At 43.8% G+C, this 22,480-nt stretch overlaps 1 protein-coding gene across 13 annotated transcripts in view; it reads right to left on the reverse strand.

The window, feature by feature from the left end:
• The window catches only part of NAV2 (neuron navigator 2), a 762,517-nt gene that overhangs the window by 319,372 nt on the left and 420,665 nt on the right, over nucleotides 1-22,480 (reverse strand). The window contains exon 1 of one of the 13 annotated variants that reach the window (XM_060177030.1): nucleotides 8,225-8,335. The exons of the other annotated variants lie outside the window; for them this stretch is intronic. Coding sequence (XP_060033013.1) covers nucleotides 8,225-8,299 — 75 coding nt within the window. The 5' untranslated portion in view covers nucleotides 8,300-8,335. Of the gene's footprint in view, nucleotides 1-8,224; nucleotides 8,336-22,480 lie in introns of those variants that run through there. 13 annotated transcript variants of the gene reach the window in all.

Raw genomic sequence — 22,480 nt, forward strand, 5'->3', positions numbered from 1 at the left:
CTCTCTGAGCCTCAGCTTTCTCATCTGAAAAAATTAAGTAATCCAACCTAGGGAGCTGGTATAATGGTTATACAAAAGACTTTTATGTCTGAGGCTCTGGGTTCAATCCCTGGCACCACCATAAGCCAGAGCTAAGCAAGACATTGGAAAAAATAAGAACAAGCAAACAAAAATAGTAGCCTTACTTAATCATGAGGACTATAAGAAAATGGTTCCAAAGTGCTTGGCATAGTGCTGGCACAAGTGATGCCTTTAATGCCAAGTTTCCTTTAGTGCCTGTCTCCATGCCCCAAAGCCACAAACCCCTCATAGCACAGTCTCTCCTTGCTGGTATGTTTTCAAGGGGGGAGGTGCTCCCATTTCCTAGAACCCAACCCTGACTGGCAGGTTTCTTTCCCTTCTCTGAAAGTCTAGGGTGTGAATAGGGACATATCCCTGTGTGATGCTTTTCCCATTCCCGGTTCCTCTGCCCACTCCAACCTCTCTGGCAGTAGTGCTTTCTATGCTCCACCACCTGGTTAATGCCTGTTCTCAAAGTATCTTAAAAACTCTGTCAAGTGTCATTCCCCACCCACATTCTCACTCCAACCCAGACTTATATTCTCCTCTTGTTGGCTGCAAAAGTAGTTTACATATGTTTTTATGAAGGCTAGTATACCTATTTCTCCATTTGGAGCTTCTTCAGAGTAGAGAACAGTTTGGAACACAAGCACAATACCTGATTCATTGTAGGGACTCAACAATAAGCACTAACTGACTGACTTGAGGGTGAACAGGACAAGGAAGGGACAGATGGAGGGGTATGAGGTGGGGGACAGGTCAGGGAATGGTTAGATGGATGGACATATGGATGGGTGAATAGAAGAAAAGATGGACAAATGATTAAATGGGGAGACAAACAGACAAATGGATGAATGGAGGGATGGAAGAATGGATCTGTTCTCTATCACTGCCTAGATCATAAAGGCCAGGAAATCACAGTGAAGTTTCACTTATCTTTGAGATCAATCATGGCACAGGTACAGGGCAAGAACTGGAGGTAACACTTTGCCCTGAGAAGAGTTAGCAGTATAGTAGCAGGATCTACCTGACAGCGGGCAGGGATGTTAAAGTGCTATTGTAAATGACAGGCACACACACACACACACACACACACACTCTCTCTCTCTCTCTCTCACACTGATAGCAGAGCAGGGCTGCATGGTCTCAGGGCAGTTTGTTGTTAAACTTTCAGGGAATTTTACAAATTGGTTGTTAATTCTACAAAGAATTACCAGAGAGAATAAACCAACAATTGCATCACAAAAATTCAAATCACAAAGACTGGGATATCTTCTTTGGGTAGTCTTTTTTTTCTGGCTGTCCACCTTTGCATTACCTGATTGGCTTAAAAATATTTAAAATGCTCTCCAACAGGGTTAATATAACCTCTATGACAAGGGGTACCTATTCTTTCTACATTGTTCTCACATGAGGTAAGTTAGAACCCCCAAGAACTATGGGCTGCATTAAGTATACATTACCATGCACAAGGACCCAGGTTCGAGACCCCGTTCCCCACCTGCAGGTGGGAATGCTTCACACGTGAAGCAGGTCTGCAGGTGTCTGTCTTCCTCTCTTCCTCTTTATCTCCCCCTACCCTCTCAATTTTTCTCTGTCCTATCAAAAAATAAAACAGAAAAGGAAAAAATAAAGCCACTGAGAGCAGTTAATTTGTAGCTTCTGCATAGAACCCAGCAATAACCCTGGAGGTGAAAAGAAAAAAAGAAAAAAAAGGAAAAAAAAGAACCAATTATCCACAGTCACAACATTTTAGTGATAGAAAAACCCTTGGTAATTGGGAACCCCTAAATTTAAAGTTGAAAAAGTGAAGTCAATTGAAATTAAGTTATTTCAATGTTATTCACAGACCTAAACATATGGCACTAGGGGGACCTGGAAGAAAGACAAATCTCTCATGAGGCTGCAGCTGAAAATATACAAAGCAGGAAAAAGTCTATATCTAATGTAGAAGGATGACCTAAGAGATTTGAATATCATAAAAGTTAAATTTTGACTTAAAATCATTTAATTTAAAAATAATTTTCTAACTTTGTATCAAATGTTTTCTAGTTTTAAGTCATTGACATATAATAACCTACTTATACTTAAAATGTATGATTTCATGAGTTTTTTATTTAATTTTCTTTCTTTTAAAAAATCTTTATTTATTGGATAAAGACATCCAGGGGGCCAGGCTGTGGCACACCTGGCTACGTGCACACACTACAGTGTGCAAGGACCCGGGTTCAAGCCCCTGGTTCTCACCTGTAGGGAGAAAGCTTCACGAGTGGTGAAGCAGGGCTGCAGGTGTCTCTCTGTCTCTCTTCCTCTCTATCCCTCCCTTCCCTCTCAATTTCTGGCTGTCTTTTTTTCATTTTTATTTATTTATTAATGGATAGAGACAGAGAGAAATTGAGGAGGGAGATGGAGATAGAACCTGGGTTCAGAGCCTTGAACCCAGGTCCTTACGCACTCTTATTATGTGCGCTCAGCCAGGTGTGCCACCACCTGGCCCCTCATGAATTCTGATTAGCCCATACCCAGTGGATGAAGTACAGAGAGTGAACTAAAACCACTGCCAGCATGCTCTAGTTGGTAGAGTGAAGTGACTTACCCATAGGGACAGTGATCAGGCAGTATTACCTGGCAGCACTTAGCAGACTATCTGCTCAAGACTCGGGGCCCTCCTGCTCACTGTGAACCCGTTTCCAGGCACTGACCCTCTCTGAGCCTGACCGGGCTGACTGAAACTCACCTGACTCACTTCACTCCTCATGGCTCCCAGGCCCCAAGTTCACGGTGCTGCCTGGGATGGCCAAGTATTCCCAAATGGCATTTCCATTTCCAGTGGAGTCCTTAGTGCTTTCTCATCAGGGGACCGATGTGAGGAAATTAGACTCTTGCAAGTCTGGAGTCTTTCTCTTTACGTAAGATGGTTTTGTTTGAGTTTGCTTTTAGGGTTGGTTCATACCACTGAAGGTGAGAAGCAATACACCAATGCATTGCTGATTAAGACTCCTATCATTCCAACCAAAATGTGCACCCTTGGAGATAACTTAAGGGTGCCCCCTTACCCAGAGATGCTAAGTAGTGGGTGGTACTTTAAGAATGTTTCCCTGAGACAGGTTTCTTGACCAGAAGGGTATCCTGAGAGGACCCCAAGGGTGGGGTCTTCACTACATGAGGGGCTGTGACTGAAGGAAAGGCAGGAACAGGGTGGGCAGTATTAGATAGGCAAGGCAAAGAGATGGACATGTTCCAGGTTCTGGAAGTTGCACACATTTCCAGAGGAAAAGACACGCTGATTGGCAAACAACTGGCACCTGCTCACCTGGGGGAGGCAGGACAACCCAAACCCCATACACACCAGTATAAACCAGTCCAACCATGCAGAATAAGCCAGGAGGTTGTGCAATATTCTGAGACCACCTGACCAATCTTCACCTGAACCAGTATGCCAATTATGAATGAAGAGGAGGCAGGAATACAGTCTAATTATAAGTGACAGAAGAGTGGGACTGAAGATGCTAAAAAACATAAAGGTACTTGCTCTGCACTTCCTTTTGCTCCTTTTAATAAAAGCACACAGTCCCAACTCCCATATGCTATTCCCCAACAAAGCTTACCCATATTCGTTTCCTAATAGACTCCGTCCTCATCCCCCACCTTTTTTTTTTTTTATCACTGGGGCTCAGTGCCTGCATGATGAGTCCACCATTCCCAGAGGCCATTTATCTCTCTTTTCCTTCCATATTGATGAAGGGAGAGACAGAGGTAAAGAGGGAGAGAAAGAGAGAAAAAAATGAGACACCTGCACCACCATTCTACCACTCATGAAGCCTCTCCCCTGCCAGTGGGGACTAGAGGCTTAAACCAGAGCCCTTGCACATGGTAACATCTGCACTCTACTGGGTGAGCCACAGGTCAGCCCCCTAATATATTTTTGTTCTACACACAAATGGTTCTCCTTGACCATTCTCACTTTTGGTTAAATTCTTCCTAATTAGGGCTCTGCTGTGCTCATGATGCAGGTTGGTGCACTGAAGGAAGATTCAGTGCTGTGGCTTCTCTTTCTCTCTGTTTCTATTTCTATCTGAAAAAGTTGGCATAGAGCAGTGAAGGTCCGAGGGCAAAAAACCCCTCCTAAACCAAGTAGGAATCTGGACCACTCAGAGTCATGAGTGGGAGCAAGGGGGAGTCATGAACTATCTGCTCACAAGAGGCCAGTAGAGTTCTCTTCTTGTCTTAGTGGCCCTGGAAAATAAATAGCAAAGCAAATATCCTTATTCTCTATTCTCAGCAGGTTTATGATTTGCAATAAGGGATCACTCTCACAAACCCATCTCATTTTTTTTTTTGGACAAAGAGAAAATACTGAGTAGTAGTTGTATGGGTGAAGTCAGGTCTGGGATCATGGAATCAAGTTTGGTTCACCTCTTTGTTTTTTATTTTATTTTTATTTATTATTGGGTAAAGATAGAAAGGACTGAGATGGGAGGGAGAGGTAGAGAGACAAAGAGACAGAAACACCTGCAGCCCTGCTTCATCACTTGTGAAGCTTTCCCCCTGCAGGAGGGAATCAAGGGCTTGAACCTGGGTCCTTACACACTTTAATGTGTGCACTTAGCCAGGTGCTCCACCCTCTGACCCCTCACCTCTTAGTATTCACACACCCAGGAAACTCACATATATTCCCTTCTAACAATAGTACCTAGAACCTGAACTTACATTAAGTAGTAAATGAGAGGGTGGGGGGCATTGTGAGCAGGTGCAGGCACAGGCACTCAATGCAGAGTGACAGTGCTAGTTAAGGAAGGGTCTAGACTCAGCTTTAATCCTGAAGGAACCTCAAAAGGTCTGACATTCAAATCAATGGTCAGTTACAGCTCACTGGACAGAAAGGCACAGAAGCAAAGGCATTGCCTCTGTGCCATTTGTGGGGAAAGTTGTGTGACAAAGATTTTTAAGGAGAGGTCAGGCAGCAGTGCAGAGGGTTAAGCACACATGGCATGAAGCATAACGACTGGCGTAAGGATCCCAGTTTGAGCCCCCGGGCCCCACCTGCAGGGAGGTCGCTGAAACAGGTCTGTTGCTGAAACAGGGAGGTCGGTGAAACAGGTCTGCAGGTGTCTATCTTTCTCCCCTCCTCCTCTGTCTTCCTTTCCTCTCTCAATTTCTCTCTGTCCTATCCAACAACAATGACAACAATAACAATGATAATAATAACAACGATAAACAACAAGGGCAAAAAAGGGGAACAAATCGCCTCCAGGAGCAGTGGATTCGTAGTATAGGCACCAAGCCCCAGCGATAACCCTGGAGGAAAAAAAAGAGAGAGATTTTCAAGGACTCTGGAGGGCAGGTATTTCCCAGCTGTGGCTGGAGCTGCCCTGCCCCTTCCCATTGAGGAACTTCATTATTTCTCAACAACTCAAGGTCAAGAGTCTATGCCACAGTGGAAGTGTCACTGTGCCCTAAGCCCTGTTCCTGCTCCCAAGTCAGAGTTCCCAGGCCTACGGGCATGTCCAGTGTGTGTGTGTGTGTGTGTGTGTGTCTCCCTGTTTCAGCGACCTCCCTGCAGGTGGGGTCTGGGGGCTCAAACTGGGATCCTTACGCCAGTCGTTATGCTTCACGCCATGTGTGCTTAACCCTCTGCACTGCTGCCTGGCCTCTCCTTAAAAATCTTTATATGTGTGTGTGTGTGTGTGTGTGTGTGTGTGTGTGTGTGTGTGTGTTTATAAAAGATCTTTACTGAGTTAACGAACAGATATCAAGCTAGCATCCAGAAATGATGGGAAACCCCTTCCTGCCAAAACTACAATTGGCTCAGAGTGCACACACACATACACACACAACACACACACACACACACACTAATTTTCACAGAGATATTATTGATTCTACAAAGTCCTGAAAGGGAGTCCCAACTGATTCATCTCAAAAATAGCACAGCCACTGCTTCCCACCTGTATTACCTATAATTTATAAAGCCTTCACAGGCATGATATGAAACAAGTTGCCATGAACATGTGGCGAATAAGACAGCAGGTGTAGTCTCTTCATGTCAGAGATGAGGAACGTGAGCTCAACATCAGCACTGAAGGCCAAATATTCCAACTCAGGACAGTCAACCAGCCATCACAGGGCAATTCCAAAAAACAGACCAGATCACTGGAAGGCCAAGACAGAGAAAAATTTCTAGGATGAAACTGGCGGGATTCTTGTCTTCCTGGAAAGTTGGGAATCTTGAGGTTTATGTTTACCCAGCCGGGTCAAGCAGCAAATGGAAATTTCCATGCAACATGTGAAATGTGTTTATAGAAGCTCAGAATCAGACAAGATAATGTTCCCTTACTGAATGTCTATCTTTAACATTCTACCTCAAAGTAAAGTTCTTCCACAATGGTAGAGAATGTACCATCCTCCGAAGGGAGGATGGACAACATACTCTATGCTACACCTGAGGAAGATGGGTCGATATTGGGGCAGCTTGGAATGTTCCTACTCATGACCACAGAATGTGAGCTCAGATCTAGAGGGATGCAGAGGTCACATAGGCTCCTAAGCTGAATATGGGCCCCAGACCAAATCAAATCCATGGGGTTTATAGTCAATAATATTTATACCCATTTCCCATATTAGGGAGCTACTCTCTTCCCTGATCCAGATTTCTGTTCCTTTTCCAGCCATGACATCATCTCCCCAGACAATAACTTGGATCTACCTGCATATCAGATTCCAGGCTCAGGGGAAAAATAAAAAATAAAAAACTAGTATAGCCACAGGCTCTTTGGAATATAACTAAAATATGCCTACTAGTTATCTACAAAATGGAGGACCCCCCCCCCCAACTCATCTTCTGCACTACTCCAGCCTTTAGGTCCATGATTGATCAACAACTTGTTTGCCTTTGTATGTTAACTCTCTTTTCAACCACCAGGTTCCAGATGCTGACCAGACTTCCCAGGGCAGAGGACCCCACCAATATGTCCTGGAGCTCCAATTCCCCAGAGCTCCACCCTACTAGGGAAAGAGAGAGGCAGGATGGGAATATGGATCGACCTGTCAACACCTATGTTCAGCAGGGAAGCAATTACAGAAGCCAGACCTTCAACCTTCTGTATCCCACAATGACCTTGGATCCATACTTCCCAGAGGGTTAAAGAATAGGAAAGCTATCAGGGGAGGGGATATGATATGGAGATCTGGTGGTGGGAACTGTGTGGAGTTGTACCCCTCTTATCCTATGGTTTTGTCAATGTTTCCTTTTTATAAAAACAAACAAACAAACAAAACCCTTACAATGGATCATTCTAAGGTCAGTTACAAACAGAAATTGTTATGCAAATAAGAGAAGCACAGACTTACCTACAGAGTTAGCCCTTACTCTTTTAATGTTGCTTCAGAAGTAGGGTTGGATGTGGGGGGAGGGCCGGGGGGCCTCAGAGAAATTTCAGGAAGGGGAGGACAAACTACATGCTTTCATTATTATTAATTTTTTGAAAGTTATCATCAAAGTAGCTGTTCTGATCATCAAACCAAAACAACATTCCCCTTAAGCAACAGGGCTGTCAGGGTTACATTAATGGTCTAAAGTTTAAGGAAGAATAAAGGAAATAATAATTAAGTGCATCTTGTCTCATTTAATCTTTGTTGCAACTTCTCAAACTGATTCCTCACAGTAGGAGGAAAGTCACAGCAGTGGCTGCCCTTCTGCTTCAGAGTCCCCATCCAGGTGAGGTGATCTGAACCTTTGCAGGGTGGGCAATTGCCTCCAGTTGCTCCCACACCCTTATACAGGAAAGTTCTCTAGGGTAAGCTCTATACACCTCTTATCAGAGGTCATTTACACCTGCTGAGCAAATAGGAAAACAGATTTAAATTCTCTGCACCTGCTGGCACTCCTGACCCTCCTGACCACTGCCTGTGGTTTGTGCATTTGTTCCTTGTTGAGGTCTCCCACGGCCTCCACATGCCTTTGAACTGTTCTAAAACTACACGGAGTCTTCACCCCACAAAGGGAGAAAGGTGACAGGGAGGTAAAATTGGCGATGTTGGTGGTCAGGGGAGTAGTCTGTAGATGAAATGCCCACCCAGCAGAAAATAAACCCAACCCTCTCTAAACACAAGCCCGGTTTCCATGCCACTACCTCTGCCCACAGGTCCTGTCAAGGTCACTTACCTCTTTATAATGGTCACAGGAATCCAGACTTTGGTCTCGAGTGGGAACCCATAAGTTGATGCTTATAGGCATCATTGGACACACAGCCGTTCAGTCCTGGCAGTCACCAACAGGGCCTGTGCCCCCCTGGGGGGTATCTGGTTCTAAGGGCTGCTGAGGCTCGTGAAGCCTCAGAGGTTAATTTTAGCTGAAGTCACGCTCGTGCTGTGGTCAGATTTTCTTACACAGGCTGCCTCCTGTGTAGCAGCAGCTTATGTTACCCCAACCCATTGGGCAGCCCTCTGGGCTCTCTGGCCCTTAGCCCTGACTCCAGTTTGCTATAATCCACCCATCTCCATCCCCTGTTCAAATTTTCTTCACCCTTCAACATAATCTGACTCTCCATGTTTAAGATTTTCATGACACACATAAGAGTAATAAATCACAATGCCTTTGTCTGCCCCAGGCAAACAAACCTGGAGGATCAAATTGCTCCCTGCTTGCCCAGGCTTGGCAGAGGCTGGGCAAGAAAATTCTAGGCCAAGGAGCTGTGGAAAAGTCTTGAACCGGGCCGCGGGTGCTGAGGCCACACAAGAGCAGAAGCCTAATGTGTTTTTGTTTTCTGCAGCAGAGTTTTGACAACCTTTGTCTGTGCTGCCTGCTGCGTGGTGCCTACAAGTGACTCATCTTTGTTTTGTCCATCTGTGTATTCTGCAGTGAGGGCTTTGCACAGACACAATTTCCCGGCGCCCAGCCAACCGCATCAAGGTAGCTTCCTTCTGCCTGTACCACTGTAGTATTCCCCATGTGGTGTGCCACTGCTTGAAACACAGCAAAACAGAACCCTATCTGATGAACTATCTCTGCAGCCCCCTGTGTCTCATCTTTTGCCTGGCATCCCTATCAAAGGGAAAAACTGTAGCTCCTGTCCCTCGCCACTCAGTCTAGCGTGGTGAACTAAGCAGGCTTCCAATCAAAGGTCTCACTCCTGCAAGAATATTTATTTACCTTTCCAAAGATTTTGAAGAGACTCTCTGGGTGTCTGCATCGCCTGTGGACTCTATCTCAGCAAGTGGACTAGTATATATTCAGGAGGAAGGTCACTGGGAGTAGACTACTGCCAAGCCCTCTTCCTACCAAGCTCATAGACCAGCACCTGGCAGTCTCCTTAACTGGTCTGTGCCAGGATTTCCAACCAGACAGAATTCTGAGCTGCTATAAAGTTCACCTGTATTCAATGGGCAGGACCATAGAAAAACGTTATGAAAAAAGTTTAAACAAATCAAGAGTGTTTTCTGTAAACTCCAAACAAACCCCATAGCCTATGCCTTGCAGGGAAAACAGAGGCCCGCAGTGTCTAAGACAGGTGCTTAGGTCATGTCCAGAAACTGTTCGTACAGAATGTAATACAAGCTCTGCTCTGCCCTCTTACACTCCAAAGGAGCCCAAGGTCTCTCCTTCACAAGACTCATCACACTTGTAATTGTTTCATTCATCCAAGGGTTTAATGAGCATGTACTCCATGACAGGAACCCTTTCACAGTTGGAAGATTCAGCTGTGAATAAGGAAATGTCCTCTTGGGAATGAGAATGCTTTTCAGATGCCTAACACAGGGAGATGGGAAATTGTGCCCATATGTCAACAACTGGACTGCAAACCATTAACTGCTCCCAAGAAAATGATTAAAAAATTAAAAAAGGCTTTATTTATTGAGGATGAGTAATGAGTGTGGCAAAGTAGCAACAAACCAACAAACTAGTAATAAAGAATAACTGATGCCACAAAGGAAACACAATATGGAATGCATGGCAAGGGGCGGCAGGTACTACATACAGGAGGGGGCGACACAGAACAGACTCTTCTAAGCAGCTATCAGGTAAATAGAGTCATTGATAAGCAGGTACCAATCATGCTCAGGACCTGGGATAGTGGCTGCCCCAGAGCAGTAAGACCAGCATCACTGGGGGACCTGCTAGGACTACAGCTTTTTTTTTTAATTATCTTTATTTATTTATTGGATAGAGACAGTCATAAATCGTGAGGAAGAGGGAGACAGAGAGGGAAAGAGACAGAGAGACACCTGCAACCCTTCTTCACCACTCACAAAGCTTTCCCCCTGCAGGTGGGGACCGGGGGCTCGAACCTGGGTCCTTGCACGTTGCAACATGTGCGCTCAACCAGGTGCGCCACCACCTGGCCCCAACTAGAGCTTTTTGAGGGTCTGTTGGAGAGCTCCTGAGGCAGAAGTTGTGGGAGAAGCAATAGCAGTCTGAATATGCACAAGCTCTCTGGGTGATTCTTTCACACACTAGTTTAGGACCCACTAATAGAGGAGAAGAGCACTTCAGGTGAAGGGCTCTGCAGATGACAGGACCCACCAGAATCCCCAGGCGTTAGCCCAGGGCCCAGCTCATAGCAGTAACCCAATAAATATTTTTGACTGCTTACCAAGCTTTAAGTCCCAGTCCACTAGAACACACATAGAAACCACAGAGGGCTACACATTATAAAATGTGTATAGGGCTCTGGGTAGTGGCACACTGGGCACAGCACACACGTTACCATGCACAAGGACCCTAATTCAAGCCCTTGGTCCCAACCTGTAGGGGGGAAGCTTCAGGAGTGGTGAAGCAATGTTACAGGTCTCTCTCTTTCTCTCTCCTTCTCTACCTTCCTTCCCTCTCCAATTCTCTCCATCTCTACCAAAAGGGGGGTGGGGGTAGAGAAAAGGAAATGGTCACTGAGAGCATTTGATTCATTGTGCACGCACCAAGCCCCAGCAATAATCCTTGTGGCAATGAGTAAATAAGTGCATAATATTCATAAAACATGAGCAAAAGCACCCAAAAAGGAAGAGAAAATGGTCATTCAGGATTTCACATGGCCAGTGGGAAGCTGTCTGCAGTGCCAGAGGCTGTCAGCTCTGAGGACTGACTCTTCCCAATCTAATAAAACTTGGCATCACGAAGTTAGCAATTAGATTTCCTGTAAAAAGGCTAAGTGTGGTGGCCTTCTGCTTCCTGATTCTGAAATTCAGTAAGAAAGGCATTAGTGTGTGGCAGCTGGGATAATCATTTAATTGATCTTTTCCACCCAAAGAAGCCCCCTTCCCTGCTCCAACCCGGAATTGTAAATCAATGTCACCTTCATTACGAGCATGAAAGGCAGCAAAAATACTCCTCTGCCCAAACCCAATTGGAGTCAGTTTCCTAATGGGCCTTGGTGAAACTCTAAATGCACGCTGCCATCTTTTCACACCTCTGGCCTCCTCCTGGGCCACCCACACAGCTTCATCTATGCTGGTGGGAGTCTGGTGCCACACAAAGAAGGAAGCCTGGGGCTTCTACAGTAGAAATCCAGAATAGAAAGGGTATAGATTCTGATGTCAGCCGGACTCAATTGAAATTCTGGAGATGGACAATATCCCCATAGAATCTGGAAAGATATTTGACAAATAAAAAAAGGCTCAATGAATTATAGTTCTTTTCTTCTTCATCCTCACTATTTATTTATTCAACGAATAGTTTCAAATACCTACTATGCACCCTTAGAATGATGAGCAAAACTGACAAGGAGCTTGCCGTGTTGAGGGAGTGACACTTATCAAATAAGGATGTCAAAGAAAGATATCGTCAAATGACACCAGAGAGCAAGTGTGGCAGGTGCATAAAAATAAGTACATGGTACCATAAGAACCTACAATAGGAGAACTCTACCTGTTCAGAGCCTATTAAAACACAGATGCCCAGGTCCAAGGTGAATATCTAAATCAACCTCAGGGCATGGGGCACTCTGGCACAGGTACTGAATATGTTTCCTGAACTTCACATGGGGGCAGCTTCATTTTGGAGTGGGAGGTAATACACATGCCACGCAAAGTGGGAAGAGTAAGATGATCCTGGGGAAAAGTGATTAGAAATCCCATATAAATTATAAACTAGTTTTAGTTTCTAAGCTGAGTGACAGTGTTTCCTTGTTCTGGCAACTGAAAATACTTAAAAAGAATGACACCACAAGAGCAACTGTTAGAGCATTAAAGAGATATCCTTTGAGGCTAGACAAATAATGAAACAAACATGGGACAGACTAGCAAGAGAAAAAGCTCAGAGAAGTTTACTAAGAGTATATATGCCTACTGTACACATACTAACTCCGAGTAACTCACTACATGCTCTTACACACCATCTTTCAATAGATTAGCTAATGCAATAGATTTTGAAAAAAAGAGAAAGGTCAGTTAGAGGGTTACCAAAGGTGGCTGGGTGGAGGTACACCTGTACAATGTGCAAGGACCTGGGTTCAAGCCTCCAGTCACCATCTGCAGGGGGAAAGCTTCACAGTTGGTGAAGCAGTGCTGCAGGAGTCTCTCTGTCTCTCTCCCTTTCTCTCTCCCCTTCCTCTCACGTTCTGACTGTATCAGATAAAGATAATAAAGTAAAATAAATTTTAAAAAGCTTACCCAGAAAGGTCAAATTAAATCAAAAGCAGGTAGACTTAAGTTCTATTTTCTCCACTGATGAAATATCTCCCAGGAGATGCATTCATCTCAAAAATCAAGCCTCATTCTGCCTTCAGGACGCCTCCTGTGAAATTAAACTTTTGCCAGTGACACACTTTGGCGTGTTTTGAGTTGGCAGCAATTTGCTCCCTTACATAACTAACATAACCAGTATCCATAATTTGGTTTCTAAACTCACTAGTCAACATAAGAAACCAGTAATCATCCTGTGGAGGAATGGTCATTCATGGGGGATAGGAAATATTCAGGACAGGTCCTGGAATACATGAAAGAAAAGAAATGTCTCCACACCAAAACCTACCAGGAGGGAAAATCCAAGGATATCAGAACTCACTGAAAGAGCTGCTGACAGTCGACACTGAAACACTGGAGGCAACAACATGAATAAAGCAGCATTAGAGGAGAACCGAAGTATGAATCAAATACCAATAATCTCATAATGACTTGAATAAATAATTGAGAACAGATAAATTGGCCCTGCAAAAAGAATCACAAGTAATTCTTGCAGATATTATGTTCTGAAAGATGCATTCTCTTGGTTACTCATTAGTAACTGCTGAAGATTAAAGGACTTAACAACAACAACAACAAAAGCCATTCAAAACTCCAGGTTTTGCTTTGATCCTTTCAAAGGGCAATGAAAGAACTATTTGTGTCCTAAGAAAAAAGTGTTGGGGCTCTCCCAGTTAACAACCCTAAGATCTAACTCAAAGGATCCCACTTGATTTTTAAAGATTCCGCATTTGATTCTTCCTCACATAGGAAAGAAAGATTCAAAATGCCTCAGGTTCCCTCAAACTAGTCTGATCAAAAGTGACAGGAGGCATTAAAAATGTAAAACAGAAAATAATAGATCCTAAGAAGTTGACAGAGTAAAAATATCTCCAAAACAAATTTAGTATTTAGGGGCTCATTTAAAAAGTCTAAAGATTTTTGTAAGGGGCTAAAAATCCTCCTCCTGATTGAACATTTAAGTCACTTTTTACTAGCAATAGCATTTCAGTCTGCTGGACAGCATGCTATATAATTGTCCCCATTATTAATAGATAACTAGAAAACTAGAGTTTCTCACCTGGAAGCAACCCAGGTATCCAACAACAGATGAATAGCTGAGCAAGTTGTGGTGTATATACACAATGGAATACTCCTCAGCTATAAAAAATTGTGACTTTACCATTTTCAGCCCTTCTTGGATGGACCTTGAAAAATTCATGCTAAGTGAAATAAGTCAGAAACAGAAAGATGAATATGGGATGATCTCACTCTCAGGCAGAAGTTGAAAAACAAGATCAGAAGAGAAAACACAAGTAGAACCTGAACTGGAATTGGCGTATTGCACCAAAGTAAAAGACTCTGGGGTGGGTGGGTGGGTGGGGGAGAATACAGGTCCAAAAAGGATGACAGAGGACCTAGAGGGGGTTGGTTGTATTGTTATATGGAAACCGGGAAATGTTATGCATGTACAAACTATTGTATTTACTGTTGAATGTAAAACATTAATTCCCCAATAAAGAAATTAAAAAAAAAAAAAGAAAACTAGGGTTTTTCAAGGCCCTACTGTGCCCCTGGTGTTCCATTACAGAATAAACTCCATCTACAAATCACTTTTGCCAAGATAACAAAATCACATCTCTCTTAGAAAAATAATAATAAAATGACAAATTAATCTCACTAAACAGAATAAAACTAACTTAATCACCTTGGGCTGGCCATCTGCTTCACAGATGCAAATCCAACTCCATGTTGTACTGCCTGATAACTTGCTTCGAGCAGTTAGCTCTGTGACCCTGCTTTTGTTAAGTAGGTCTCAGAGAGACCTTCCCCCTAGTGGCTTCCAGACAAGGAACTGGTTCACTCAGAGGAGTGTTCCCCCTGGAGCAGCAGGAAGGCATCCTTCTCCAGCTGGTTGTCCATTTACAGATGGAGTTTTAAAGGGGGCAGCTAGGCAGGCTTGTGTTGAACTAAAGAGCATTAAATGTAGCATGGATCCCTTCCCAGGTGTCAGGCAGTAAGCCCTTAAGATGTCCTTGTCACATTTAAGCCTTTCAGGTTTGTAATGTCCATGGCCGGTCAAATATAACTCGCCAGGAATCTCAGTTCAAAGAGGTTGAGACACTTGCTTGGGGTTTCAAAACCAAGCCTTCCTGACAATGGCCTGGGCCCTGGGTCACTACGCAAGTAACTCAGCACAACAGAGTGGGTTTAAACTGAGGTTCCAAAGTAAGCATGACCCAGACATGCAAAATATAGGATAGCAAAGTCTTAACAGTCACTTTCAAGACTGTGCTGCTTCATCAGATGAAGGACATAAAAAGTGACAAAGTGTATAGGGAGAGAGAGAGAGAGGGAAGGGAGAGTCATGTTTCTGAGGAGGGTATCCTAGGAGAACACAGTGTTGTGAGCACACTATTTGCTATGTGCCTGGAGGTGGAGGTCTGTGTGAGGAACCTGAGATGACTATTCTTAAAATTAGAGATGCTGGGCTTAGGTCTAACTTCTGCTCTGAGAATCTAGAAAGACACACACACAAAGAGAGGGAATTGTTTATGGCGGAGCCTGGAGACCAGAGCAGACTGAGGTTGCCCTCAAGTTCCCATCAAGAGGCAGAGGATTTAAGCATCTGCTTGTAGAGATTGCAAACTTAGACTTATCTTGCCCACCGCCCCCAAAAGGGGGGAGCCCATGAAGTGCTCTGGCTTTCAACAGAGCAGGGGACCGGTTCAGGAAGATGGCTTCCTAGTAAGAATCTTTTTACTCTGCACAACCTTCTTGAGGTGAAGAAGGACCTGGCTTCATTCTCCTCAGTGTGTTAGTCCTTGTCAGAACCCATGTCTAGAGCTTTGATTAATATTATACAGGAGGGTATTCTGATTTCTCACTTGAAACTGTCTTAGCAAGTTACTGTGACAACAGAACATTTTGTGAATGGGCAGACAAGGACCTGTTGTCTTCATCCTATGGTAGGGAGAAACTCAATGGTTCTGTCCACTCACTCTGACCACATGTGCCCAACATGCTGGTTACACAAGTCCCCTCAATTCAAGTTGCTCATCAGAGTCCTCTGGGGCTTTTAAAGTCACAGATGTCCTAGTCCCTCCATCACAGAAGGTGATTATATGAATGGCACCAATAACTTTCCCCCAAAAAAGCTCTTGAGAGAATCCTGACACTTAGGCAGGAATGGTTAAGTTAACTATCTGATCACATCTACACAGAAGCTGATCTTCCATAAACACTCAAGTGAACTTCTTTGTGGGTAGAGGTGGGGAAGCGCCGTGGTCTCGAGCATGCAGTATACCCTTGCTGAGCAGCCTCTTCTGGATCAACATTTCCACTCTTCATTTTAGAGAGAGAGGGGAAGAGGGGATCAAAGAGAAAAAGAGAGAAAAACAACAGCACCATTCCGTCGTCCATGGAGCTCCATCTATGCTGTCCACAGTACTCCCATGTAATGCCAGAACTCAAACCCAGGACCCTGCATGTAATATGGCACAAATTTACTGGCTGAGCTATCATACACCCACTCAGTTACTTCTTAATATGTAGAAGATCAACACTATGTGATGAGAGAGATAGCATAGTGTGATTTCTAGCATTTCCCCCAATGAATCAAAGTATTAGCATACTATAGCATACAGAATGTGAGATTTAAGAATATTAAAATAAATTATCCACCCCTCTCATGAAATGAAAAATCATCTCAAAGGTAGGAAAACTAAGATCCACAGATGTTATTTGCTGAGGTTTCAACAGTTAATCGTACTGTCTTCAAGCCAAGTCTTCTCTTTTCAAAAGCCAGACTATGACTGTTATTTTAATGCAGTACAGGAGATTGAACTCAGTGTTTCACACGTGCTTCAGTGTTACCACTGAAGCACCTCTCTGTCCTCTATTCCTTTTTATTATCTTTATTTATTTATTGGAGAGAGACAGGCAGAAATCAAGAGGGAAGGGGGAGATAGACAGGAAGAGAGGAAGACACCTCCAACACTGCTTCACCGCTCACAAAGCTTTCCTTCCCCCTATAGGTGGGGACTAGGGGGTCAAACCTGAGTATCTGGCACATTGTAACATATGAGCTCAACCAGGAGTACCACCACCCGGCCTCCCATTCTTTTTTTTAAATGAGAGAGAGAGGCAATATTAGAGGTAGAAAGTAAAGCAACTGTTCTGCCATTTGTGGAGTTCTCCTTGCTTCTCTCACATGGTCCCGAAAATGAAACTTGTTTTACAAATATGAGATTAAACCACCTCCCTGGTCCCCAGAGCCCAGGTTCTTAACCACTGCATCCATCTTTTTTTTTTTTCCTAAGAATCAATATTAATGTACAGATCAGGACTTCTTTTGCCTGCCCCAGGCCTGATCATGTTCCAAGGTTTACATTGAAGTAGTACAGGTACTTGAGATGAAAGGACTGTGGTGACAGCAGAGGTGACTGATGCAGGTTAATTCCCTACAGAGAATTTCAATGTCAAGTCCACTGAGAAATTGCTATCACATACTATGTAATAGCTCTTTGATGGAGAAAAAGAATTTGGAGAAGGAATATTTTCTAATGAGAGAATTCAGTCGTCTACAACATACATTATGTTATGAAGTTATAGTGGATCTAGCCTGGCAATTGAAGGCCTTATCTTAGGGTGTGGGAAAGAAACTCTACAGAGATAGCACACTGGCTATGGAGGTAAATTCAGCTTGAACAAGCTTTTTAAAAATGGCACGCCCAATTAACTACTTAACTTTAAGTGACTGCATTATCAGGGGGCAAAATAAATAAATAAAACCCTTCCTGTCTTCAGAAATCACGCATGCATGACTTTATGGAAATTATCCCAGCTGTGATTCCAGAGGTCTGGCTCTGTCACTTACTTAAGGATGGGGTCACTCTGGACAAGCCGTCTTGCCTTTTGACCTTCAGTTCTCCTCTCCAAGATGAAAATGTGAGCCCATGGGTTTAGGGGAATGCTGGAGGCTGAGAGGAACTATAGGGTAAATCCCCACAGCCAGAACATGGGGGCCCCTCAAGATTTAATAGCTTATCTTTTTTGAAGAACCTAGATGGACACAGCTAGATATTTCAACTAAATAGGAAGAGACAATCTGATAAGGAAAGGCAGCTCACAGCACATGAAATTTTAATGCCACTGACAGTTCAGGTTTGTCCCTAGTCAACAGAACCATAAATAGCTGTCACCTAATGGCCATGTCCTCTTGAAAATGGGTTATTTGTCTGAGTCCATCTCCCAAAGGACAGCTGCAAATACCATCAATACTAGCACTAAGCAACAGCCTTATTTATAGCCAAGGAACAGATTCCAAAGATAGAAGAGGTCAGGAAAACTGAACCTTCATCTCTAAACTCTAATATTCCTAGAGGGCTGAGAGGTAAGGCTACAGATCAGGTCTTGCAGAAGTGTCTGGAAAAAAAAAAAGGAGGAAGCTGTCAATAAAAGTGAAAAGTGTAAAGTAAAAGATTTGAAAAGAAAAAAAGTTATGAAAGGAGAAGTCCAGGTAGTACTACTATGTGTACCTGGCACTGCTGAACCAGCTACCACCCATCTCTCAGCTCACTTCTAATCTTTAGATAGAAAGTAGAAAGTCAGGGAGCCGGGGGGTGGCTCAGCAGGTTAAGTGCACATGACACAAAGCGCAAGGACAGGTGTAAGGATCCTGGTTCGAATCCCTGGCTCCCCACCTGCAGGGGGTTCGCTTCACAGAGGGTGAAGCAGGTCTGCAGGTGTCTATCTTTCTCTCCCCTCTCTGGCTTCCCCTCCTCTCTCAATTTCTCTCTGTCCTATCAAACAACAATGACAGCAATAACAATAACAGCAATAACAATAAACAACAAGGGCAACAAAAGGAAAAAAATAATAAAATAAAAAAAGAGAAAAGAAAGTAGAAAGTCATTCAGAAACTATAAGTATAGGCCCAGGTTCAAATGAAGGTCACTAAGTTCTATTTTTGACAAAATCAAAGCTCTAATTTCTTAACTTGACTTTTAAGAAATGCTCCTTAAAAGAAGAGAAAAGAAAGGAGAAAGAGAGAAAGGGAGAAAGGGCTGGGTGGTGGTGCACCTCGTTGAGTGCACATGTTATCATGCACAAGAACCCAGGTTCAAGCCCCCAGTCCCCATCCACAGGGGAGAAACTTCATGAGTGGTGAAACAGAGCTGCAAGTGTCTTTCTGTCTCGCTTCCTTCTCTATTTTCTTATCCCCTCTCGATTTCTCTTTGTCTCTGTCCTATAAATAAGTAAATAAATAAAATATAATTTAAAAGAAAGAGAGAAGAGAAAAGGCAAGAACCCTTGGTTTCATATTCCTCTCTTTCACTTTAGTCCAATCCAAGGATAACTAATCATCAGAAAACCACCTCTTTCCAGCTTCTGGGTCTTTACTGCTGCAGTGAAAATGTACCACCTTCACCAAGTGGGACTCTTTCTTAAATAGCAGCTGACTCAAATGCCACCCACTTCCCCATTCTGATTTCTATCTTGGGATTTTCATTCAGGTACTTAAGTATCTTGATCTCTATATCTGTATTTTAAGGTCTCTGGAGGCAAGGTATTAGATTATCATCCTCATATCCTCTTACAAATGCCAAGTCAGGGCCAGGCAGTGGCACACCTGGTTAAGCACACACACTACAGTTCACAAGGACCCAGGTTCAAGCCCCTGGTCCCCACCTGCAGGAGGAAAGCTCCACAAGTGATGAAGCAGGGCTGCAGGTGTCTCTCTGTCTCCCTCTTTATTTTCCCCACACCTCTCAATTTTTCTCTTTCTCTAACCAATAACAAATAAACTAAATAAAAAAAAATTTTTTTTAACTTTTAAAAAGGCCAACTCAAATGCCCATAAGAATGTGTTGGAGGGCCAGAATCCAGAATGGGTGGACTGGCTGGATTATAAAGAATTCAACAGGGAGCGCATTCACTGTACCCGTGGTCATCCATTATAGTCAGCAAATGGGATGTCCTGGTTTTCACAATAATGTGGTTCATAGCTCCTCCTGCAACACCATTCACAGATTTGGCCACTGATAACTCTCTCAAACTGGAGTAAAATACCTGGCATTTCATATCTGATGACTCACACAGCATTTGGATATTATACAAGACTCACGGTTAAGAAGCAAAACTGCCATCACATTGGAGTATAGGAAAGCACTGACAGAAAGAATCCTAGGTAACTAGCCATTTTGTTAAGGGGGGAGCTGACTGGCACTGTGGACATCCCCAGGTCATCAGTTCACTCCCATGAGGGTTCATCATGGGGCTCCTTGAAAGAATTACCAGACAAACTCCATGACCACATATGCAAGGGCCAAACTTCCCTTATTGCTGTTGTGAGGTTTAAAAAAAAAGTGCAAAAGTAATTTAAAAAGTATAGAAAATGTTGGGGAGAAGATCTCCCTGAGGACGAGAAGAGAAGAGAAGAGAAGAGAAGAGAAGAGAAGAGAAGAGAAGAGAGAGAAGAAGCAGCACCTCTCATGTACTACTCCTTTCCTTTACTTAGACCCTATTTACATAACACCTGGGCAAGTGTCCCATTGTCCCCTCAGATGGCCAGGAGTGGTCGCCTTGGTAAAAACTCCTCCCACAGCATGCAATGTGTTTGCTTTGTGCTAAGATCAGCCCCACTCCCATTTCCTGTCTTACTTTTGATTTCTTCCCCCCGACAGAGGGAACTTGTGTACAGGAGTGGAGCAGAGAAGGGTCCATGTCCCAGGTGCTTATGGGATGCTCATGATCTCCAGCTCTAACTCTCTGAGTGGCTTTCCTGTGTTGACCCCAACCATCTGTTTGGTGAAACATGATTCATTTTTTCCCCATTTCCCCATCTATAATGGAGTTGTTAAAATACATTATTTATTTGTTTTTAAAGATTTATTTATTTATTTTTACCAGAGCCCTGCTCAGCTCTGGTTTATGATGTGGGGGTGGGGTTGAGGGGGGAGAGGAACCTTGGACCCCGGAGCCTCAGGCATGAGAGACTCTTCGCATAACTATTATGCTATCTACCCACCCACTCCCTTCCACCGCCCAAAATTGATTTATTTATGAGAGAGTAAGAAGAAGAAGAGAGAAAGAGAATTACTCTGGTACATGTGATGCCAGAAAATGAACTCAGGATCTCATGCTCTCATGCTTGAGAGTCCAGTGCCTTGTGCCACCTCCTAGGCCACTATACTGGAGTTTTCTAAGGCTAGTATTACTCAATCCTTACACAGATTACCCCCAAAGTTAGCAGTGTTAAAAATACATGCTAACACATGCCACATTCTAAGCCACATGGCTCTTCCCCCTGTATGAGCAGACAGACCTGAATTTAGAAAGTCAGAAGTAAGCAGCTTTAAGCACAGTAACCACAGATCACAGTATAACATCTCGCTCTCCTGGTGCTCTTAATCCCAGCTCTCTCCTGCCTGCCTACTCTCCTTACCCTTGCCAAAGGTTCCTAGCAAGGCCCATGTTTGTTCGACCATTTCCCATTTCACAAGTCACAGACAGGGTGAGGCAGAGGAAATGCGTGTCAAACAAGTCAGGTTGTTATTCTTCTTAACTTGGCTCCTTGGTACCCGCAGGTAGAAGAGCCGGTTCTGTGGCACACAGAGCTCTCTGTGCAACAGCAGGGAGAAGCAAGTAGGACTTGCCTGGCTTGGGCCTTTCTCCTCAGCTGCAGGGGGTGGGGGGTGGGGGTGGGTAGAGGGGATTCCTGAGTATTCATCCAACAGTAACTACTGCTTTTTCTATATAGGACTCTGTTTTCTCTGGATGAATTACATGCAGCGTCTATGTAATCCCTGCAAAATGTCTGTACCCTCTAACTTTTATCCTACAGAACCATTTCCCATTGTGAATAGATAATAACCTACTATGCTTGAGTCTGGCCAGAAGAAATAGCCTAATTTTACACAGCCTGAATTCATCACTTATCCAAGCCAAAATTAAGAGTATGGCCATTGCCTGATTGAAAAGATGTTTAACAGAAGGAAGCCAGGGCATAGACCACAGTGGCAGGAAGGGTAAAGGGAGCCACAGCAGTCACATAAGTCACTGCTGAAGAAGGAGGTATGACATCTTCTGCCAGATGGCCTTGCCTAAAAGAAAGAAAAAAAAAAGAGCAGAGGACTTCTTGGAACCCAGAATGTGATAATCATAGGGTTGGAAGCCCCCCACCAGCCCAATCCCCTCCCTCCTTGATGAGTGCCATGCCAAGTTCCCCCAAACTCATGAGGCTGAAGGCCTCCCTAACGCCTAAGGAAACCATCTGACACTACCTTTGCGAGCACTATCTTCTACTAAATTGAATGCTGATCATAGCTTGTCAGGGAAAACACCAGAGATTAAAGCCTTCTAGCCTTTCAGAAATAGAAAGTGGTATCTCTTCCATTTGACTCTATGTAATGAAAATGTTTCAGTCTCCTACAATACCTTTCAGAGAACAAAGCTTCAGTTCTCATACCCTTGCAGTTCCCCAAGTGATGATGGATAATGATGACAATGGTGATTATTAAATTAAATCAATAATCTTTGCTCTTATTTTTAAGTCCATACTATGTGACATACAGTACAAGGCATTTAAACAAGTACTTCTAGGGTGTCAGGTGGTGGTGCACCTCCTTAAGTGCACACGTAACCATGACAAGGACTTGGGTTCGAGCCCCTGCTCCCTGCCTACAGGGGGGACGTTTAATGAGCAGTGAAGCAAATACTGTAGGTGTCTCTCTGCCTCTATCTATCTCCCTTTACCCTCCCA

Source organism: Erinaceus europaeus, chromosome 17 (genome assembly GCF_950295315.1).
Source record: "Erinaceus europaeus chromosome 17, mEriEur2.1, whole genome shotgun sequence".
NCBI classification, from domain to species: domain Eukaryota; kingdom Metazoa; phylum Chordata; class Mammalia; order Eulipotyphla; family Erinaceidae; genus Erinaceus; species Erinaceus europaeus.